At 42.3% G+C, this 18693-nt stretch overlaps 1 protein-coding gene across 2 annotated transcripts; it reads right to left on the reverse strand.

Annotated features, from left to right (window-relative positions):
- Positions 1-313: 313 nt before the first annotated feature.
- Positions 314-16593, reverse strand: GJB7 (gap junction protein beta 7). 2 transcript variants are annotated; one of them, XM_039388111.1, is made up of 3 exons: positions 14973-16593; positions 7455-7512; positions 314-2445 (listed from the first exon to the last, which is right to left on the reverse strand). In XM_039388111.1, the coding sequence occupies exons 1-3, from the start codon at positions 15149-15151 to the stop codon at positions 1627-1629; spliced, it is 1056 nt and encodes a 351-aa protein (XP_039244045.1). In that variant the 5' UTR covers positions 15152-16593; the 3' UTR covers positions 314-1626. The 2 variants fall into 2 exon arrangements, with proteins under 2 accessions (XP_039244045.1, XP_039244042.1); XM_039388108.1 differs by lacking the exon at positions 14973-16593 and adding an exon at positions 8879-12851 and having other exon boundaries at positions 7455-7511.
- Between the last annotated feature and the right edge of the window lie 2100 nt (positions 16594-18693).

Here is an 18693-nt window from a genome sequence, read left to right on the forward strand (position 1 = left end):
GCTCATGGGCAGTGGTTTTGCTTCATGCATTCTTTGGTGGGTTTTGTCCAGTAGCTGCAAAAGACTTTCTAACTGGAATTTCCATCATGAGCCACATTCTGTGTATGTAGAAATTTAACAGGAAACATCCTGAGTTGCGTAAAGCACCTTGTCTTGATATAGGTACTGATTCAGCATCACTCAAGATGTAAAACTTTAACTGGCCACAGGCTGGCAAGGTGGTATCTGAGGGACTGCTGTCACTGGTCAGTTCGGCAGCAAAACCTTATAAAAGTAGGTTTATTTTAGGAGAAAAAACAACACACCTTGAAAATCACAGTCAAAAAGCAAATAGTTTATTCACTAGTTCTTAAAGCTAATTCTGTAACTGCTACCCCACTACTCATAAATGTAATGCTAAAGGGTGCATTTTGATCAGGCTCACTACTGATATCTGTTCAAAGGTCTTTCATTTCAGCAACAGAAAGAGCACACCACCCTGAAATAAGTTTTTTTAGGCACTAGTTTCTGTTGTCTTAAAAGTCTAGGTTCAACAGAAGACACGTCTTAGCTAATTTCTATCCCTTTCCTCTTTTCCCAAATGATACACATAACACAGAGCAGAAGTGTATGGTATTTAAGAGATACTCTGAAACTTGGGGGGAAGGGAATAGATGATTCTTTTTTACTTTGTTTCTACTGGAGGTTTTTCATATTTTTACAGCAGAGAAATCTACTGAAGGAAAGAGCAGCAGTATTTTCAGCCTTACTTAAGGGACCAGATTCCAGGCTACTCAATACTAGGGACTACTGGCTACTGTTCTGCCATATTGCATGGTCTGCATTTCTCTACTCACTCCTGTGGAACTGGGAATGATCCTTTCTCTTAAATGCCACAACCACAAAGCAGAAGACAAATCTAATGACTTGGGAGCTGCTTGGTGCTGCTTGCACAAGTTTGAGCAAGTGCCTTTCCTTAGAGGATGTGTTCTGATGATTAATACCCTTAAAATTGTAAAGGGCTCAGATGCTTTCAGAAGGAGGTGCTCCATAAACAGCTAAATAAGCAAGTCTGTCTTTATCACCATGGGCTAAAATAGATTAGTCTACCTCTTCTTGGTTTTTTCTGGTTTTGATATGTTTTCTAGTCTGGTGGAATGGGCGTGTGACTACATAGTTCACTTCAAACACCAGCACTTTCCTATTGCTGTTGCAACAGTCATCAGATCCACCCACCTGACAAATGCTGTACATCCCCTTATTGTTCAGTTTCTTAATCAGTCCCAGGTTCTTCCACCTCTGCGTATAAAAAGCCTATTTTTGCTTGTACCAAAGCAATTCTGTGCAATATTCAATACACAACTGTGAGCAATTGTTTCACATGATTTATCATAAGCATCTGTGTTTATATTAAAACTTCATGGGATTCTCAGACTTCTACACTTCTTGTTTCAACATGAAAAGATCTCGATGATTTTATGTATGACATATATAACGTAACTGAATTTATCAGCTAGAGTAATGGGGAACTAGTAGAGAAACAGTATTTCCTCCGTAACTATCCTTTTCAGTTCCGTAAAGCACTCATGGGAAAAGCAATTTGTCAAAAGCAGCTTGTGTAATGGGAGGGTGGTCTCCAGCCTTCTTTCAAGTCAATGGGGAACATTTTTCTTGTTCGTCTCGTATATTCAGAGGCAAAGATGAGGAGCTATCGGGGAATCGTCCTGCAGGTGCTGCTCTGTTGTAACCAATGATTTCTGATTTGCGACAATTGCTTTTGGAGCCTTGCTGTTTCTTCATGTATCTCTTCAGATAACATTTTGGGGAGTATTTGAAAATTAGATAAGTCAATTCACTTAGATTTAGTATGATGCACAGGCATGAAGTTGCCACCAGAAAAGAGAGGAAAATCATCTCTGTGGGTTTGGAAATATAGCAGTCTATGCTACTGGGACATGGTCTTATGTCACATTTCACAAGATGTGGCATTTTGAATCCATTGTACAATTTATAAAACAGAACAAGAAAAACTATTTCAAATCCTGTTTTTAAAATGAGGCTGATTAGGTAAGTGCACAGCAATCCACCATCTATCTCTCCTGGGTTTCTGTAAAGCTTCTGGTTGTGGTGCTTCTCTCTGTTCTCTCTGTAAGCAACATGAAAAACAACCAAGAGTGAAGGGGTGGAGACCATGATTAATTGCAAAGCCCAAAGTCTGATGTGGGAGACAGGGAAAAAATGGTCAAAGCAGACATTTTCACAACCAGGCTGTTTGATATTGCATTCAAATTCATCATGTTCATATTTCCAGATGTTTTCTGCGGCTGCAACATAAACCAGTAAGCGGAACATGAACACAACAGCTACCCAAATTCTTCCAACTCCTGTTGAGTATTTATTCACTCCACTCAGCAGATCATGTAGGAATCCCCAGCTCATTTTTCTCTTCAAGGAAAGAAGGAAATGCTGTATCAAAGAAACACAGGATCAGAGATTCTTCCTCTTGGGTGAAGAAAAATGAGACATTCATTCAACATGAAATATAACCAATAGCTGAAATAATTTAAAATTATTAGGCATTTAAAAAGGAAAACAACAACAAGCTGATCTTATTTCTGATAATTTGTACATTCTGAGCCTATTACATAAAATTTATGTGCTGTTTAAATACATTTTGTCAATTAGGCTGAAGCTTAATCATTCTGTTAAACTGTCCTCTGTGAGGGGGTCTTCTGACAGGTAGAGCTTTCTCTGGCAAGTTCAGGCTGGCACTTTACCACTGAAGTACACTTAACTTAGACCTGTCAGTTATGCAAATACTAAGCCTAGGCAAATAAGATTTCACTTTCAAATTTATGTATAGGAGCCACGTGTCCCATAATAACTTGACTACACAAGTGCAAATTGATTTCTTTTTGTCTGTGGTCTAACTTCTGGGTAAGCTTGTGCAACATTTTAAATCCTGTCCTGCTTCATTGGATTTTATTTGTTGTATTTCTTATTACGTGTATATCATGTGTATATCTTATCGCTCCAAAAATATGTGCATCTGTGTGTTACAGTTTCTTATCTGCACAAGTTTTCCCCTGTCCTAAATCTGTAACACTTATTTTGGAAGAGCTGGTTAAGGGAGCCAGTGGCAGTGAGACTCTTGTCAAAGTCAAAAGAAGACCTGAGATAACCCCCAAGAATATACAGTCACTTTTCCACCTGGCCCTATCTCCTGGTCTGAGTGGATCTTTGAGGATATCAAGCTCCCTTGTTTTGAAAGAGCAAAAAGTAAACGTAGTCCCAGGACACAGAATGGCTGGAAGATATGAGGAGGGAAATCAGAAGTTTCCAGATCTTTGTGTTCTTTTAATGTCCTTACCCATCTACTGCTCCTGCGAGCTCTGCCTAGCAGGAGAGGAAATGTACCCCTTTGTGGTTGCAGTGGCACATACAAATCCCATTGCTGTAGCTGCAGTTACTCCTGATGTATGAGCAAGTTCATCCTCTGGCAAGTTTGAGTTCAAGTAGCAATGAGGCCACAGCATCACAAAGCTTCACAGGAAATGTTGTCAGGCATTGGAACAGGCTGCCCAGGGAAGTGGTGGGGTCACCATCCCTAGAGGTGTTCAAGAAGTGACTGGACATGGCTCTTAGTGCCACAGTCTAGTTGACAAGGTTGTGATCAGCCAAAGGGTGGACTTGATGATCTTGGAGGTCTTTTCCAACCTAAATGATTCTGTGATTCTATGAAGCTCAGTACTTCTTTTGCTCTCTCTTGATTCTTCAGCCCATCATGACTTCTGCCTATGGCCAGAATTCTGCTGGGGAGCAAGGTTATTTGGGTATTCCTGCAGTGCTACCATTAGAGCTCATGACTTACTCGAGGAGCTGAAGGACAGCTGCAGAAATTAATATATTGCTGATTTATACTGGGAAGAATGGTTACCAAGCTACTTCTCTATGCTGCAGATAAAAAATAACAGCTTATATCTTTTCAGACATATGCTCCTATGCTTTTAAACATGTTTGGAGGATAGTGACTTCGTGAAATACCTCTTTAAAGAGCTGTTTCTGTCCTCCACATCTGCAAACAGAGCTCAAGCAGAAGATTAAACCAAGTTCTTGAAGACAGCAGCACCAGCGCTTTGATGCTTCCTAGGTAAGTAACACCAAATCACTGCATCAGTCTCAAGGGAGCTGAACAGCAAAGCATAATGATACCACTGTGATAAAGCACAGGCAAGGAAACAAAGGGTTCACAGGAGCAGGTATGAATGTGAGCACATATGTGTGCATCTTGTGGATGAGCTGTCCTCTGAAGAAGATTAGACAGAAAAACTAAAGAGGCCCTTCCTAAGATTTTTAAGATGCACACAAGCACTGTCAAAGGGAAGACTGAATTTTGTTATGCCATGTAAAATGAGTACGGCTGAAAGGGGCTTTTGCTAATGGCCACAATAACCACACCATCCCTTTCTAATGTAAAAAGCCTAATGTCACCTATTAATCCATGCCTGGAATTATACCAGTTCTGAGCCTTCAGCTGAACAGAAATAAAAGATATGCTGGGTCACCAGCAAGGCGCAAAAATCAGTGGCAGCCAACACTGGTGGAAATCAGGCCATGGAGATACCTAAATATAGTCTGAGACATTTACTTTGAGGATTTTACAGATCTGAAGATGGTTCCTGGTCTATGTGCTCTGTTGAGGAGAAACTGAAATCTATTAAAGGACTGCAGGTCAGGTCTTGTGGCCAGCAGTGCTTCTACAGCCAGAAGCCTGCAGAACTTTGGTTATATTTTTTTCCACTTGGCAGCCTTCACATGATATTGAGAAATGGCTGTAAAGGACAACCTTCAGCTTCAAGCCTAAAGGGCCACAGAGCCTGTTTCGTGGTATTGTTTGGGTTATAACCAGCACAGCTCCTCTCTTCAAAGGAGCTGCAAATGTGCCTTTAAAAGATTTGTTTGCTTTATGCACCACTCTTGCTATAGATGTGGATGTTAACTGATGCTTTTGTATGCTTTGAAAATGCAATTAATTCACTGAAGCCTTGCAAAGAACATATGGAATGGAAAAACTAAAATGGACCTCAAAGATAAGGAGTTACTCAACTGATAAACAAGAGAAAATTGACTTCATGGAACAGCACGGGCACAGACTGATGAGAAGTAAAGTTAGCTGAGGCTAGAGAAGACAAAGACATTATGTGGGCTGTATGGAATTAAGAGCAAGGTGAGGATTCAGACAACAATAAAAGAGAAATCTTCTAATAAGCACACAGCTGAGCAGTAGGAAAAATATGACAGTGGTAAGAGGTTTTGTAGCACTTCTAGAAGTGGCAACACACATCAAAGCAGATGCTGAGTGGTGTCAGGGTGTGACACTTTGGCAAAATTATATTCTGACTAACCTGAGGACAAGAGAAGAAAAAATGTGATTCAAATCTTTGTAGCCAAGGAGAGATTTCAGCCTTAGCATTCAGAGGAGGTTCATTTTGTGCAGAATGAATCAAAGGGAGTCAAGAAGGGAAGCTGGCTAAAGAAATTGAGTAGATTGTGGAAAATGTAGATGACATCAATTTACATCAATTTACATCCAATGCTGAGGCTGACAATGAAAATACTCAAAGGTTTAAAAAAGCTACAAAAGTGTCAAAGCAGCATCTATTTGGCACTGTGGACATTAAGACCACAAAAAAGACTTGGCCTCTACAGGAAATTACAAAGGAGGCACTAAAGAGTCTTATCAGTAGAAGATAGATTATTTCACAGAATCATTTCTCAGAATATTCTGAGTTGGAAGGACCCACCAAGTGCTCAAGAAAACATTGAATGGAGCAAGAAGTGAGGTTAGATTTACTTCAACCCCCGGCTTGATACACGTGCACACTCCAATTGGGACAAAAGCTGAAGATCAGAGATACATTGATTTGTTTTACTCATTTCTGACTGAAGTACAAGTGATAAGCATGAGAACAAGTTCTGCCAGTCAGTAAATAGAGCAGGTCATCTCTCTTCCTCCTCACATACATAATTTACTTCCTAGATGTGACTTAAACCAACCACCACCAACATACACACACATTTTTTCCTGCTCACTAGAGACACAAATGACCAGAAGAGCCTCCCCACCCCTTGGTTTCCCTCAAATGTATGAGTGACTTGGTTTCCCCCCTTGGGGCTAGGCACATGCTCTGCTGAGCAAACAGAGTAACCTGAATGCACCATTAACTTCTGAATGTGCTGAATGTACTTCATTGAGTAAAGTGTTTGAATAATGCCATTGTTGTTGAATATATTCATCAAATATTCATTTCTGTCATTCACTGAGGTCTACAGAAGATTGACTAATGTACATTGAGTAATGCATCTGTTGAAAAGCACAGGGCTCAGAGAATTGCTTCACCTAGATTTCAATCAGCTCTGCTAATTTAATTACTTTAAAAGCAGAAAAGGTATCTTTGTGTGGAGGAAAATTGGGGGAGAGGAGAGGGACAGTAAGAAAATGCAAGAACAAACTGAATAACTAAAAAGAAGTGGGGAAAGCATCCAAAGTGTTAGAGGCACAAAGAGGGCAGACGATTTGGAGCTTGGAGAGCTGAAAAATTACAGGAAGAAGGCACAGTGTTATGGGAAATGGAAGTGGAATGGCAAGAAATAAGAGAAAGAACACAATCCTGTGAACAGTGGATCTATCAATTCTGCACATGCAAACTGAATTATCCTCACAGGTTGAGAGATGGAAAAACCCCTTTTTCTAAACTAAACATTCCTGGGGAATATTTTGCTGCACCTACAACTTACCCTTTTTTTATATATATTACAGGAAGAAAGAGAACCGTAAATAGTGGCAAAAATGAGAAAGCAGAGAGCAGAATTAGAAATCACAGAGGAGGGTATAGAATCAAAATATCAGAACTGGTAACAGTTTTGAGAGTTCATCCTCTCAATTTTTTTTTTTTTTACACTTTAATCAAAACAGCATCACAGCACTTTTATTTTTTTCCCAAACAGCAAGGAAAAGAAAAAAGAAGCATTGGCACAATGGTTTCCATAAACAACCAAACAAATAATGAAGCCTAACTTCAGATGTTCATTTAGTAACTGCATTTTCCCCTTACCTTCTCTGTTTGTTGATATAAGGAAGTGTGCATCCATTTTATGGTTGCTGAGTCTTTATTTCATGGACTGCCTACTGCTTCCTTACTGACTGCCAGAGGTGTGAAATCCACAGGCTGAAAAACACTGATTTGCTTTTTCTCTGGCTTTAAAACAGCTTAGTTGTGCAGAAACTATTCCTGACAGTTCACCAGTCCCCATCATGGTCTATCTATTTCAGTGCTCCAGTGCTAGAGAAGAGGAGGGATGAGGAAACCTCCTGGGAACACCAAGGAACAGTACCAAGCTGCACATGCACCAGCTGTTCAAACTGTTGCACATCTGCAATAGGAGCTGAAGAACTATTACTACAAGACACTAACCTTGCAACACCTTTGTTTCCTGTTCAATGACGAGAACTCCAAGGTGATCTCCAGATCCTTATAAGAGAGTAAACGAGAAAACAGAGGTCACAAAAATTAACTTTGACTTCTTCAGACAACTCATCTCTTATCATAGAATAAGTAAAGCTGTAACCTTAATATAGTATTGATACTCATTGCTTTTTAAGGCTCTTCAAAACCAAGCCAGGTAAGGTGTGACAACCCATGAGCAAACGGAGCTCTCCTGGCCGTGTGCTGGCCAAGTTGTTCACTTCTGCCACAACAGTTGCTAGTGGTTGGTAGTGCAGCAGAGTCTGTGGTTCTCAGGCTGATGTGAGCCAAAGGTTTCCCACCTGTTTCATCCTTCAGATGCTTTCAGTGGAAGGTGGAGGCCTCCAAATGGCAGAGGTAAATATATTGACAATAGCTTGCTCTTGTCTCATGGATAGACAAAAAAGTAATCTATAACTTTAGAATGAACTTCATTGATATAAACCCTTCATTAACATGTAATAAGAAAGGGAGTCTTATCCTCAAAACATTGGCAATCTAGACAAAGACAACACTTGCTGTTGAGGTGGAGATGTCCACCAGAGAGGTTTACCAGCATCAGTCAGCACATCAGAAGCAGATCTGTGAAAAGAATGATGATCTCTCATAGCCCAGTCCCTTGCTTTCCCCTTAGCTTACTGATTCTAACCACTCACTGTTCTATGCCTATTATTAACTTTTAGCTCCTTGGAGCAAGAAATAAGCCCTTTCGTACATTGGGAGATAAACCGCTGGTTACTCTGATATTAAAAGTAGAAATCCACAAACAATTAAATAGTGCTTAAAATATACATGTGGTGTGTAAAAACATTAGCCTAGGTGTTTATTTGCCAAACAACTACAGAAAAGGAAAAGAAAAGACTAGATGGAAAAGGGCTCAGCTAGTCATTTAGTTCCATACTGAAGCTGGTTGGTTTGGCATTTACACTTGACTTTTGCATGAGCTTCTGCAGTGATTTGGGACAAATCTTCCTTTCTGGGCTTCAGGATCTTAGCTGCCAAACATTCACTTCTCTGAAAATACAACTTCTAAACTACATTTTCAGTGGCTTCATAACATAAAACACGCTTGGCATTATTATTATAGCAAGTGGTGACAAAATCCTGTCTTGTTTTGTATTTAGGAAAACCACAACCACTACTTAAAAAACCAGCAGCTGCTGAGTGTGATGTTTTGCCAGCTGCTAATTGCTGTGGTCTCTTCTCTGCAGCAATGAATGGGTTTTGAGAGAGGGCAGACACAGTTCACTGTTTTCTTTGTTACTTAGTAAACTCTGTAATTAAAAAAAATTAAGTTCAGCAAAATGACTTAATTTTTTTAAGTCATGATGGACATATTTCACCTACACAACTACAACTGCATTTCTCCTCACCTTCATGCCAAACGAATAACCCATCCCTCCCATGCTCTCCTGGTGTAACCAAAAACCTCCTTCCGAAGCAAATGATCTTCAACATTAATAAGTATTACTGTTCCATTCAGGCTACTGTTACTGTTTTAATGCTTTAGTCAACTCATAAAATAAAAAAAGAATTGAAAAAGTCAAAAGATTTCCACATGGACAAGCAATCATCAATGGCCCCATTAAAATTTTTAACTCTATAGTTATAAAGTACTGCGGTAGTGCAGCAAAAAGAGGATTATATCCTTGGTTTATGCTGACTGATGCTACACTCGATTGAGGCTATTATCAAGCCTATTTGACATCTGAAAAACAACTTCTCCTTCAGTGAAACTGCATTTTATAACAAGAAACTCTTAACTTACCTGCACCTCAGTGAATGATTGCAGCTGGACCCCAGCTTTCTAGTGGAATTAACAATTAACAATAGATTTCCGACAAAGGGAGTTACTCTTTAAGCCTTGAAGATGGAAACTGCTTATCTTCTAGGTAATATAAACTAAATGAGTGAAACCTGATCGTCTCTCCTGGCACACTGTTCAAACCAGAACCATAAAGCATCTTGTATCATCAGAAAGATATGAGGAAACCGTGGCATTTATTTGAAGTCACAGGATTTATCTGCATCTTTTGAGCACTCATTGGCATCAGTTCAAACACTGCACACTTTGTTCTTTCACAGTAGCAACGGCACAGCCTGAAGACACGTGTGTTGTGAGCCTTAACTCCCACCCTGTTTGCTGTCTGACATTTTACATCAGATTTGTATTTTGTGTTGTCTTGGGCAAATCAACTGTCCATAAAACACAAATATTCTTTTAGGCACACATCACTCCTAACAATACACTGCACAGTGCTCAGAAAGGCCTTTCTCTTAGAATTTTAAATTACGGTGGTTTTCCTAAGCAAGTGAAGCCTGAATTTATTAAAATATATTTTGGTTACTGTACCTGTTAATTGATTCCCACATTGGACTAGGCAGATGAACCACTCCTCACCAGAAAGCCTATAGCTTTATTTTTAATAACTAAGCTAAGGAATAAGTGTTTATGTTCTGCCTTATGCATCTTACTGAATATCAATGCTTTGGTGGCCATTTTTACCTGGGATGTGGCTATACTGCTGAGTAACATTACAAAATAAGGAGAAAGACCGAATTCCTTGCCTCTTACATGAATTCTTCGCAGTATAATTTATTCATAGTATAGTTTATTTAGCTTAAACTTACTGTGACTGTTATCCAGGAATTATATGTGAATGTTCTGTAGTTTTACAGAGAGGAAGGTACCACATAGCCTAACGGGTGCCTGAATCAGGACCTTGGTACCCCAGAGAAGCTGATGCCTCTGGAGTGTGACTGAAGGTACCATATCTTGGAGCTGGACTGCAAGTCCAAACAAAGCCTTCCAGCTGCATGCTGGAGGGAGCTACCTGCCAGGTGAGCACCTTCCTCCCGGTACTGCTGCTGAATGCCTGACAAAAGCCATGGATGGCTGAACAAGGTCCCATTCACATAAGTAATTCAAAGGCTAAAATCACTGTAGGAATACTGGGATTACCTGTACTACTGTAGGAATATTGTGATCACCTGTAGTACTGAGAAAATCAAAATTTAACTTTAAATCCAAACTTTTTTATGGCATTAAAGACATCTGAGCAATTGTAACTGTCCTACAGAGATGGAAAAGAAAAAAAGCCCCAAGAGCCTATTGAACTGAGTAGTTACAATCCTATCACTTTAATGTCAAACTGTTTAAGCATCTTTATGACACTCACAGTTGTATCTCCATCGTACCTAGTATATAAACATTAAACAGTGCCACTCTATTGTATTGAATTAAGAGGAGCCAGAGGCCATTGAGTGGCAGGAAAGCTATAACATAGTCACCATCATGGAAATATGGTGGAATAACTCCCATGACTGGAGTGTTGCAGTGAATGACTACAAGCTCTTCAAAAGGGATAGGAGAGGAAGGAGAGGTGGTGGGTGGCTCTGTACATTAGGAAGTGTTTCAACTGTATAAAGCTCAATGATAATGATGATTAGGTTGGGTGCCTGGTGGGAGTCTGTTATAGATCACCCAACCAGGATGAAGAGGCAGATGAACTATTTTATAAGTGGCTGGCTGACATTTCATGATCACTAGCCCTTTTTCTTGTGGGAGACTTTAACTTGCTGGATGTCTGCTGGAAGCTCATGACAGCAGAGAGGAGGCAGTCTAGGACGTTCCTGGAGTGTGTGAAAAATAACTTGCTGACACAGCTCATAAGTGAGCCTACTAGTGGTGGGGCCCTGCTTGACCTTCTGTTTACAAACAGAGAAGGTCTGGTGGGAGATATGGTGGTCAGAGGCCACCTTGGGCATAGCAACCATGAAAATATAGTTTTCAATTTGTGATGAAATAAGGAAGTGGGTCAGCAAAACTTCTACCTTGGACTTCAGAGGGTGAACTTCGGTCTGTTCAGGACACTGTTTCAGAGAGTCCCTTGGAAAACAGCCCCTAAAAACAAAGGGGTCCAGGAAGGCTGGACATACTTCAAGAAGGAAATCTTAAAGGCAAAGGAGCAGGCTGTCCCTGTGTGCCAAAGGATGAGCCAGTGGGGAAGAAGACTGGCCTGGATGAATAGGGAGCTTTCACTAGAATTCAGGGAAAAATAGAGAGTTTATGACCTTTGGAAAAAGGGGCAGGAAACTCAGGAAGAGCACAAGGGTCTTGTTAGGTCATGTACAGAGAAAATCAGAAAGGCAAAAGCTCAGCTAGAACTCAATCTGGCTACTGCTGTGAAAGATAATTAAAAGTGCTTTTATAAATACATTAACATTGTAAAGAGGGCCAAGGAAAATCTCCATCCTTTATTGGATGCAGAGGGGAACACTGTAACCAAGGATGAGAAAAAGGCTGAGGTACTTGATGCCTTCTTTGCCTCAGTCTTCAATAGAAAGACCGGTTATCCTCAGGGCAAACAGCCCCCTGAAATTGTAGACAGGGACAGGGAGCAGAACAGGCCCCTGCAATCCAGCAGGAAGTAGTTGGTGGACTGCTGAGCCATTTAGACCCATTTAGTCTGTAGGACCAGATGGGATTCATCTGAGAGTACTGAGGGAGCTGGTGGAAGAGCTCTCCAAGCCCCTTTCCATCATTTATCATCAATCTTGGCTAACTGGAGAGGTCCCAGTTAACTGGAGGTTAACCAATGTGACACCCATCTACAAGAAGGAGGATCCGGGGAACTACAGGTTCCTTATCTCTAGTGTTGGGCAAGGTCAAGGAACAGATCACCTTGAGAGCCATCATGCAGCACAACCAGGGGATCAAGCCCAGCTAGCATGGTTTTGTGAAAGGTAAGTCTTGCCTGACTAACCTGATCTCCTTTTATGACCAGGCGACGCACCCAGTGGGTGAGGGGATGGCTGTGGATGTAGACTACCTGGACTTACAGCAAAGCCTTTGACACCATCTCCCATGGCATTCTCCTGGAAAAGCTGGCAGCCCATGACTTGGACAAGTTCACTCTTTGCTAGGTGAAAAACTAGCTAGATGGCTGGGCCCAAAGGATGGTGGTGACCTGTAGTGCCCCCCAGGGATCAGTGTTGGGGCCAGTCCTCTTTAATATCTTTATTAATGATTTGAGAGAGAGGATAGAGTGAACCCTCAGTGAGTTTGTAGATGACACTAAGTTGGGTGGGAGCGTTGGTCTGTTGGAGGGCAAGAAGGCTCTGCAGAGGGATCTGGACAGGCTGGATTGATGGGCCAAGGCCAGTTGTGTGAGGTTCAATAAGACCAAGTGCTGAGTACTGCACTTGGGTCCCAACAACCCCTTCAGCACTACAGGTTGGGGGCAGAGAGGCTGTAAACCTGCCTGGTGGAAAAGGACCTGGGGGTGCTGGTCAACACCAGCTGAACATTAGCGAGCAGTGGCCAAAAAGGCCAATGGCATCCTGGCTTGTATCAGAAATACTGTAGCCAGCAGGACTAGGGCAGTGATTGTCCCCCTGTACTTGGCCCTGGTGAGACCACACCTCAAGTCTTGTGTCCAGTTCTAGACATCTCACTACAAGCAAGACATTGAGGTACTGGAGTGCATCCAGAGAAGGGTCTAGAGGGTAAGTCCTATGAGGAGCAGATGAGGGAGCTGGGGGTGTTTAGCCTGGAGGAAAGGAGGCTCAGGGGAGACATTTTCAATCTCTAGAATTACCTGAAAGGAGGTTTTAGCCAGGTGGGGGTCAGCCTCTTCTCAGGACAAGAGGGAATGGCCTTAAGCTGTACCAGAGGAGGTTCAGGTTGGAGACTAGAAATGTTGTCACTGAAAGCATGGTTAAGCATTGGAATGGGCTGCACAGGGCAGCGGTAGAATCACCATCCCTGGAAATGTTCAAGAAACGACTGGACATGGCACTTAGCGCTATGGCGTAGTTGGCATGGTGGTGTTCGGTCAAAGGCTGGACTCAATGATTTGGAGGTCTCTTCCAACCTTAATGATTCTATGATTCTATGTGGTGGTATTTATATATTAAAAAGCAACTGTAAGGTGCAGAAAATCTGAGAGTTCCAGGTTACTGCGTGACAGAGTTCCTTACTATGGAGTTCGCTCTGTTGAACCTGTGAAATTTCTGCCCTCTGTAGTCTTCTTAGGAGCTGTGTTCCCTGTCTGAGATCTGAAGAGTGCCTAGATGAGAGAGGGCACTAGAAGGATTTTAACTTATCCCAGCTTAAACTTATTGGGAGCCCAAGTGTTGAAGGCAGAGGTCAGTCCTGGTCTGTGACCCCACTCCCAAATGCCTTCCCAACTGCATTGGCCTGCTTACATCAGATCGTCTCACTCATCCAGCTGAAAAAAATACTTTTTGTTTGTTTGTTTTCTGGCAATATTAGTTTTCAGCTGGACTAGGGAGTTGAGCAAAAAATTGGCCTACTCCAAGGCTGAGCGAATCTGAGATCGCACACAAGGAAGACCAGAGCAACTACGAGCGCAAACAGGTCTCCCCTTGCCCTTCCTTTTTGGAGATGCAGTCTTAGCTCAAGTTTGTCTTTAAACCCACTCTAAGGTATCTGGCTCCCTATTGTTGTAATGAGAAAATTCAGTACTGCACATGTTTCTCTGTTCTTCCTTTGTAGTAGAAACTAGCTTTTTCTTTCCAGAGGGGATGCTTTCAGTTTTGGTATTATTCTGTTCCCAGTTAGAAACAATTTGCTCACTCATTAATGAAAGTAGAACCAAAGAAAGTGTCTTTTTCCTTCCATACTGAATTCTGTTGAAAAAAATTTATCAGCTTAATCAGAAGAATAATTTTTGTTTGAAGAATAATGACTGCTTTAATCTTTGCTGGAAGGCTTGTTTGTCTCTCAGAGACACAGCTGGCTATCAAGTATTATAGAAGACATACACAAAATGTTATGAAACACAGAAGATTCACTCTAAGAGACTTTCATTTTTAAAATGTAAATTGCCTTAAAACTGTTTTGGATTGTCAGTGGTAGGGGTCCCAACCACTGCATGCTGCTGTCTGAAAACTGCCTTTTTTCAATGGGAATGACAGAAATGAGCAAGAGCTGCTGAAAAGCAGCATAAGGACTCTTGAGAATGACATGAGCGGAGCAGCAACCACACAGAACGCTCTCAATGCCACCCCTGTCTAGCTGGTCTGTTTGTTTTTTCTTCTGCAGTTATGTCCTTATTATGACAATATTGTTGCACATGCCTCAGTGCAACAATGGGTTCCCTCATCATTAGCTGTGAGCAAGGGGGAGTACTTCTCATTCCTAATTTTTGCTTTCCCTTCTCCCGTAGACTTGTTCAGGACAAAAAAAAAAAAAAAGTCCCAGTTATCAACTCTAATTAAAATATTGTGAAACTGACAGTGTCTAAAACATTTTAAAAATCAGGCAAAACAGGAATGCAGACACACAGTTTACACTCACATATGAAAACCCTAACAAACGTGATGAAAGTTGCCCCTCTCAGTACAAGTCATAGCAGTGAAGTCCCACCGTTGATGCAAAAAGAATTTTTTCTTCCCACAACAGCTCTGTAACTGTGTTTCTAAAGCAGGGATAATCTTATCAGTAGCTTGAGGCACCCTATCTTTATGCTGAAGACGATATGAAGCTCTGTTCCTGTGCGGTACTTGAAATAGGAAGGAGCTGTGAGGTCAATCAGCAAAGACGTGGAGGCACTGCTGCTGCTCCCCGGACTGCAATAGCCTGGCTGTCGCATGCTAACGATGTCTGCCGGGCACAGCATCGGGTTTGCTCTGTTCCCTACAGAGGCTCTTCTGCAGCTCAAACGATAAGGGGATGTGAGTCTCAAGAAAAGCAGAAACTGCCATTACGTTCTGAATGAATATGGCATACAGCAGAATCCTTTGAATGCAAAATCCCAAAGGAATTTATTTGAAAGGAAAATAAATCTCAGTAACGGACTTAGGTTTGGAAAAGGAAGAGTTTTTTTGTGTGGTTATTTTTCAGAAGAGATACTCAGATATCAGACGATGGGTGACTCAGAAATTCCACAGATATTTACTACTCTACTCTTTATAGAGTCTCTTCTATAAAAAGATGCCAAACAGCTTTATACGCCCTGATGGATTGAACATTTCAACATCCTGTTGGGTCAGATGATAGGAATAAAATATTCACATTAAAGATAAAATACAACACTTTCCCACAGTCATAAAGCAAAACTAGAAACAGTAAGCAATACAAGCTTTTCATCACTGTATGGTTAACCTGGCTAGCTGGAACATGCTTAGTACACATGCCAAGTAACAACATTCACATCAAAACCCAAACTCTCTTCTATGTCCCTCTTTGCTTCTCTTTCTATGCAAAAAGCCTTATCTCACAGCTCTTCACATGGAGAATATTTTCTCTCTGGCCAATGCTGTTCTTTTTACAGAGTCGAATCCTTCCCTGTCAAGGGTGTCTGGGACTTACCTGTCCTCCATAAGAAAGATGGGAAGTGCCCAACAACTAGCACCAATCTAACAGTCCTTGCCACCATTATATGGCAAATGTGTTCTGACATAAACCCATCCTACCACAACCTGGAAAATACTATCATGACCCTGACTGACTTTGGATCAGAACTTTTATCTGCATGGATGGTGTAACTGCTGGGAAGGTGTGCATGTGCCGATAAGCAAGTGTGCTTTCTCAGTGTGGTGATATAAATGTTTTGCCTTCCCATATAAAATGTGAGGAGGAAAATTGCTTGGGAGCTGTATGCAGATAATCTCTTACAGTACTGTAAAAAAATCCCCCTTCCCCTCAAGAAAATCAAGCTACCTTCCCAAAAATGAAGGCTCCTGCAAAAACCTCCTATTGACTTATTTCAATTAGACAAAAATGAAAACAAACAAGAGCAGCAAGCTTCACTTGGATTTCCTACTCAATAGTTTCCAAACAAAATCAGCTGTGTGGCATATGCTGCCAAAACAATAGCTACCAGATTAGCAGATGATATGTTGTGAATTAAATGTTGACACAAAACCCAGACATACCACTCAATCCTCTCTTGACACCAAAACTTATTTCCCTACTAATTTTCTCGTCTTATATTTAGTCACAAAAACAAAAAAAAATTCTTTAGATACTCCATCTGGATTTAGAAGGGACAAGTTAACCTGCAATATACTATTAATCCGCCATCTTTCAAAAAAAAAAAAAAAAGGTAGCTTGATTACTGAAAAAAAGCAAACCATGGAGCAAGTGGTTCCGAGTATCTGGATACCTCTACATTTCATAGAATCATTAAGGTTGGAAATGACCTCTGAGATTATCAAGTGCAACCATACACCTAGCATCACCATCTTCACCACTAAACCATATCCACAAGCGCCACATCCACATGCCTTTCGAGCCCTTGTTGGGCAGCCTGTTCCAACACATGACTACCCTTTCCAAGAAGAAATTTTTCCTAATATCCAATCTAAACCTCCACTGATGCAACTTGTGACCATTTCCTCTTGTCCTGTCACTTGTCCCTTAGGCAAAGAGACTGACCCCCACCTGGCTACAGACTCCTTTCAGGAGTCTGTATTGAGAACAATAACATCCCCCCAAGTCTCCTTTTCTCCATGCTGGAAGACCCCAGCTCCCTCAGCCACTCCTCATAGGACTTGTGCTCCAGACCTTTCATCATTTTCATTGCCCTCCACTGAACCAGCAGAGGGGCCCAGAACTGGACACAGCACTCAAGATGTGGCCTTACCAGCGCTGAGTACAAGAGGATAATCACTGCTCTAGTCCTGCTGGCCACATTATTTCTGATACAAGCCAGGATGCCATTGGCCTTCTTGGCTACCTGGGCACACTGCTAGTTCATGTTCAGCCAGCTATCTGCCAAGACTTATGTTTGTCCCCTTCTGTCCCCATGGTTGCAATATGCTCCACCAAAGTCCTCTCACACACCCTCCAGGTATGAGGAAGTGTGAACTGGAGTTGGTGAGCCCAGAATTACATATGTGCTAATCCTCCAGCTGGCTGCAGCTAGAAGTCTGTAATATTATCCATCATATCTTGGTTCTGCCAGCTGGTTACCTAGGGGAACACTGATCTGTGTACCTCCCTACCCTCCATGTATTGTTTTTTCCAAAAATTCAAATTTCTCCTCTACTTTCTAATGGGGCTGAAACTGCCCGATGGCACTGAAGTCAGTGGAAGTGGAAAGGGTGGCATGAGCAGTCAGAGGTGATCAGGTGGGCTTTGTTTCCTCTGGACTCCGGGCAATTTTCTTAATTTTACTGTTTACAAATGAAAGGAAACAAAACACCACCACAAAGCAGCATTTACATAACCAGGAGTTTTCAGATGCCCAAAGTCTTGGGTTTGGATCTACACAACAGAAATCAAATGTTTAAAATCCAATGTATTTTTCTGCTCAACCAACTGCACTTCCAGAGACCCGTCTTCACATGGAAATACCCTTTCCCCATCCTGGCACTTAAGATCAACAGACGGGCAAAACTTACTACCCCTCCTTTTCCATTTCCCACATTTAAAACATAATTGCTGACAGCCTGATTGCCAGCATTTGCACTGCTGGATGAATCCCGGGCAGCTCTTGGGATTGGCGTGACCGTGCCCGGGCGCTGAGGGGTGAAGGGCTCCTCTGCCCACAGAGCCAGCTCCTTCCCCCACCTCCTTATTCAGCACTGCATTCAGTTTTGGGCCCCTCAGTTTAAAAAGGACATTGAGGTGCTGGAGCATGTCTGGGAAGGGCAACATGTTTAATGAGGAACAGCTGAGGGAGCTAGGAGTGTTTAGGCCAGAGGAGGCTCAAGGGGAGCCTCATCGTCTCTTTTACCACGCCTGCAGTGAGAGGATGAGGAAATGGCCTTTAGCTGAGACACGGGGGACTTAGATCAGACATTAGGAAACAAACTTTTCACTGTTAGGGTGGCCCGGCGTCGGAATAGGTTACCCAAGGAGGTAGGTGGTGGAATCACCATCCCTGGAAGCGTTCAAGAGGCGCCTGGATCTGGCGCTGGGTGATATGGTTTAGTGGTTTAGGGGTTACAGTGGTAGCGCTGGGTAGACGGTTGAACTGGATGATCTTGTAGATCTCCTCCAACCTTTATGATTCTATGATTCATAGAGGAGGCAAGCCCACAGCCCCGCCCGATGGGTACACGCTCCCCGGTCCCCTCCCGCCGCCGGACGGCTGAAAGGACGGGCGGGGCCCGGGCCCTGTCCCGCCCCTCCCGCTGCGCCACTGCCCTCCGCCCGCGAGGGGGCGCCAATGCGCAGGCGCAGCCCTGCCCGCCCCGCCCCGCGGGGAGGAGC

This window comes from Pipra filicauda, unplaced genomic scaffold (genome assembly GCF_003945595.2).
Source record: "Pipra filicauda isolate LSUMZ 115617 unplaced genomic scaffold, ASM394559v2 scaffold60_size3304689_pilon, whole genome shotgun sequence".
In the NCBI taxonomy this organism is placed as follows: Eukaryota; Metazoa; Chordata; class Aves; order Passeriformes; family Pipridae; genus Pipra; species Pipra filicauda.

Excerpts from the sequence above, each read along its gene's own strand:
- GJB7 (XM_039388111.1), bottom strand. The coding sequence starts at position 15,151 with ATGCTGTGCCCGGCAGACATCGTTAGCATGCGACAGCCAGGCTATTGC. Across the intron at positions 7,513-14,972 it reads ATAGGGTGCCTCAAGCTACT|GGATCTGGAGATCACCTTGG; the intron begins GATAAGATTATC and ends ACTCTCTTATAA. Across the intron at positions 2,446-7,454 it reads GGAAACAAAGGTGTTGCAAG|CATTTCCTTCTTTCCTTGAA; the intron begins GTTAGTGTCTTG and ends TCTTTGATACAG.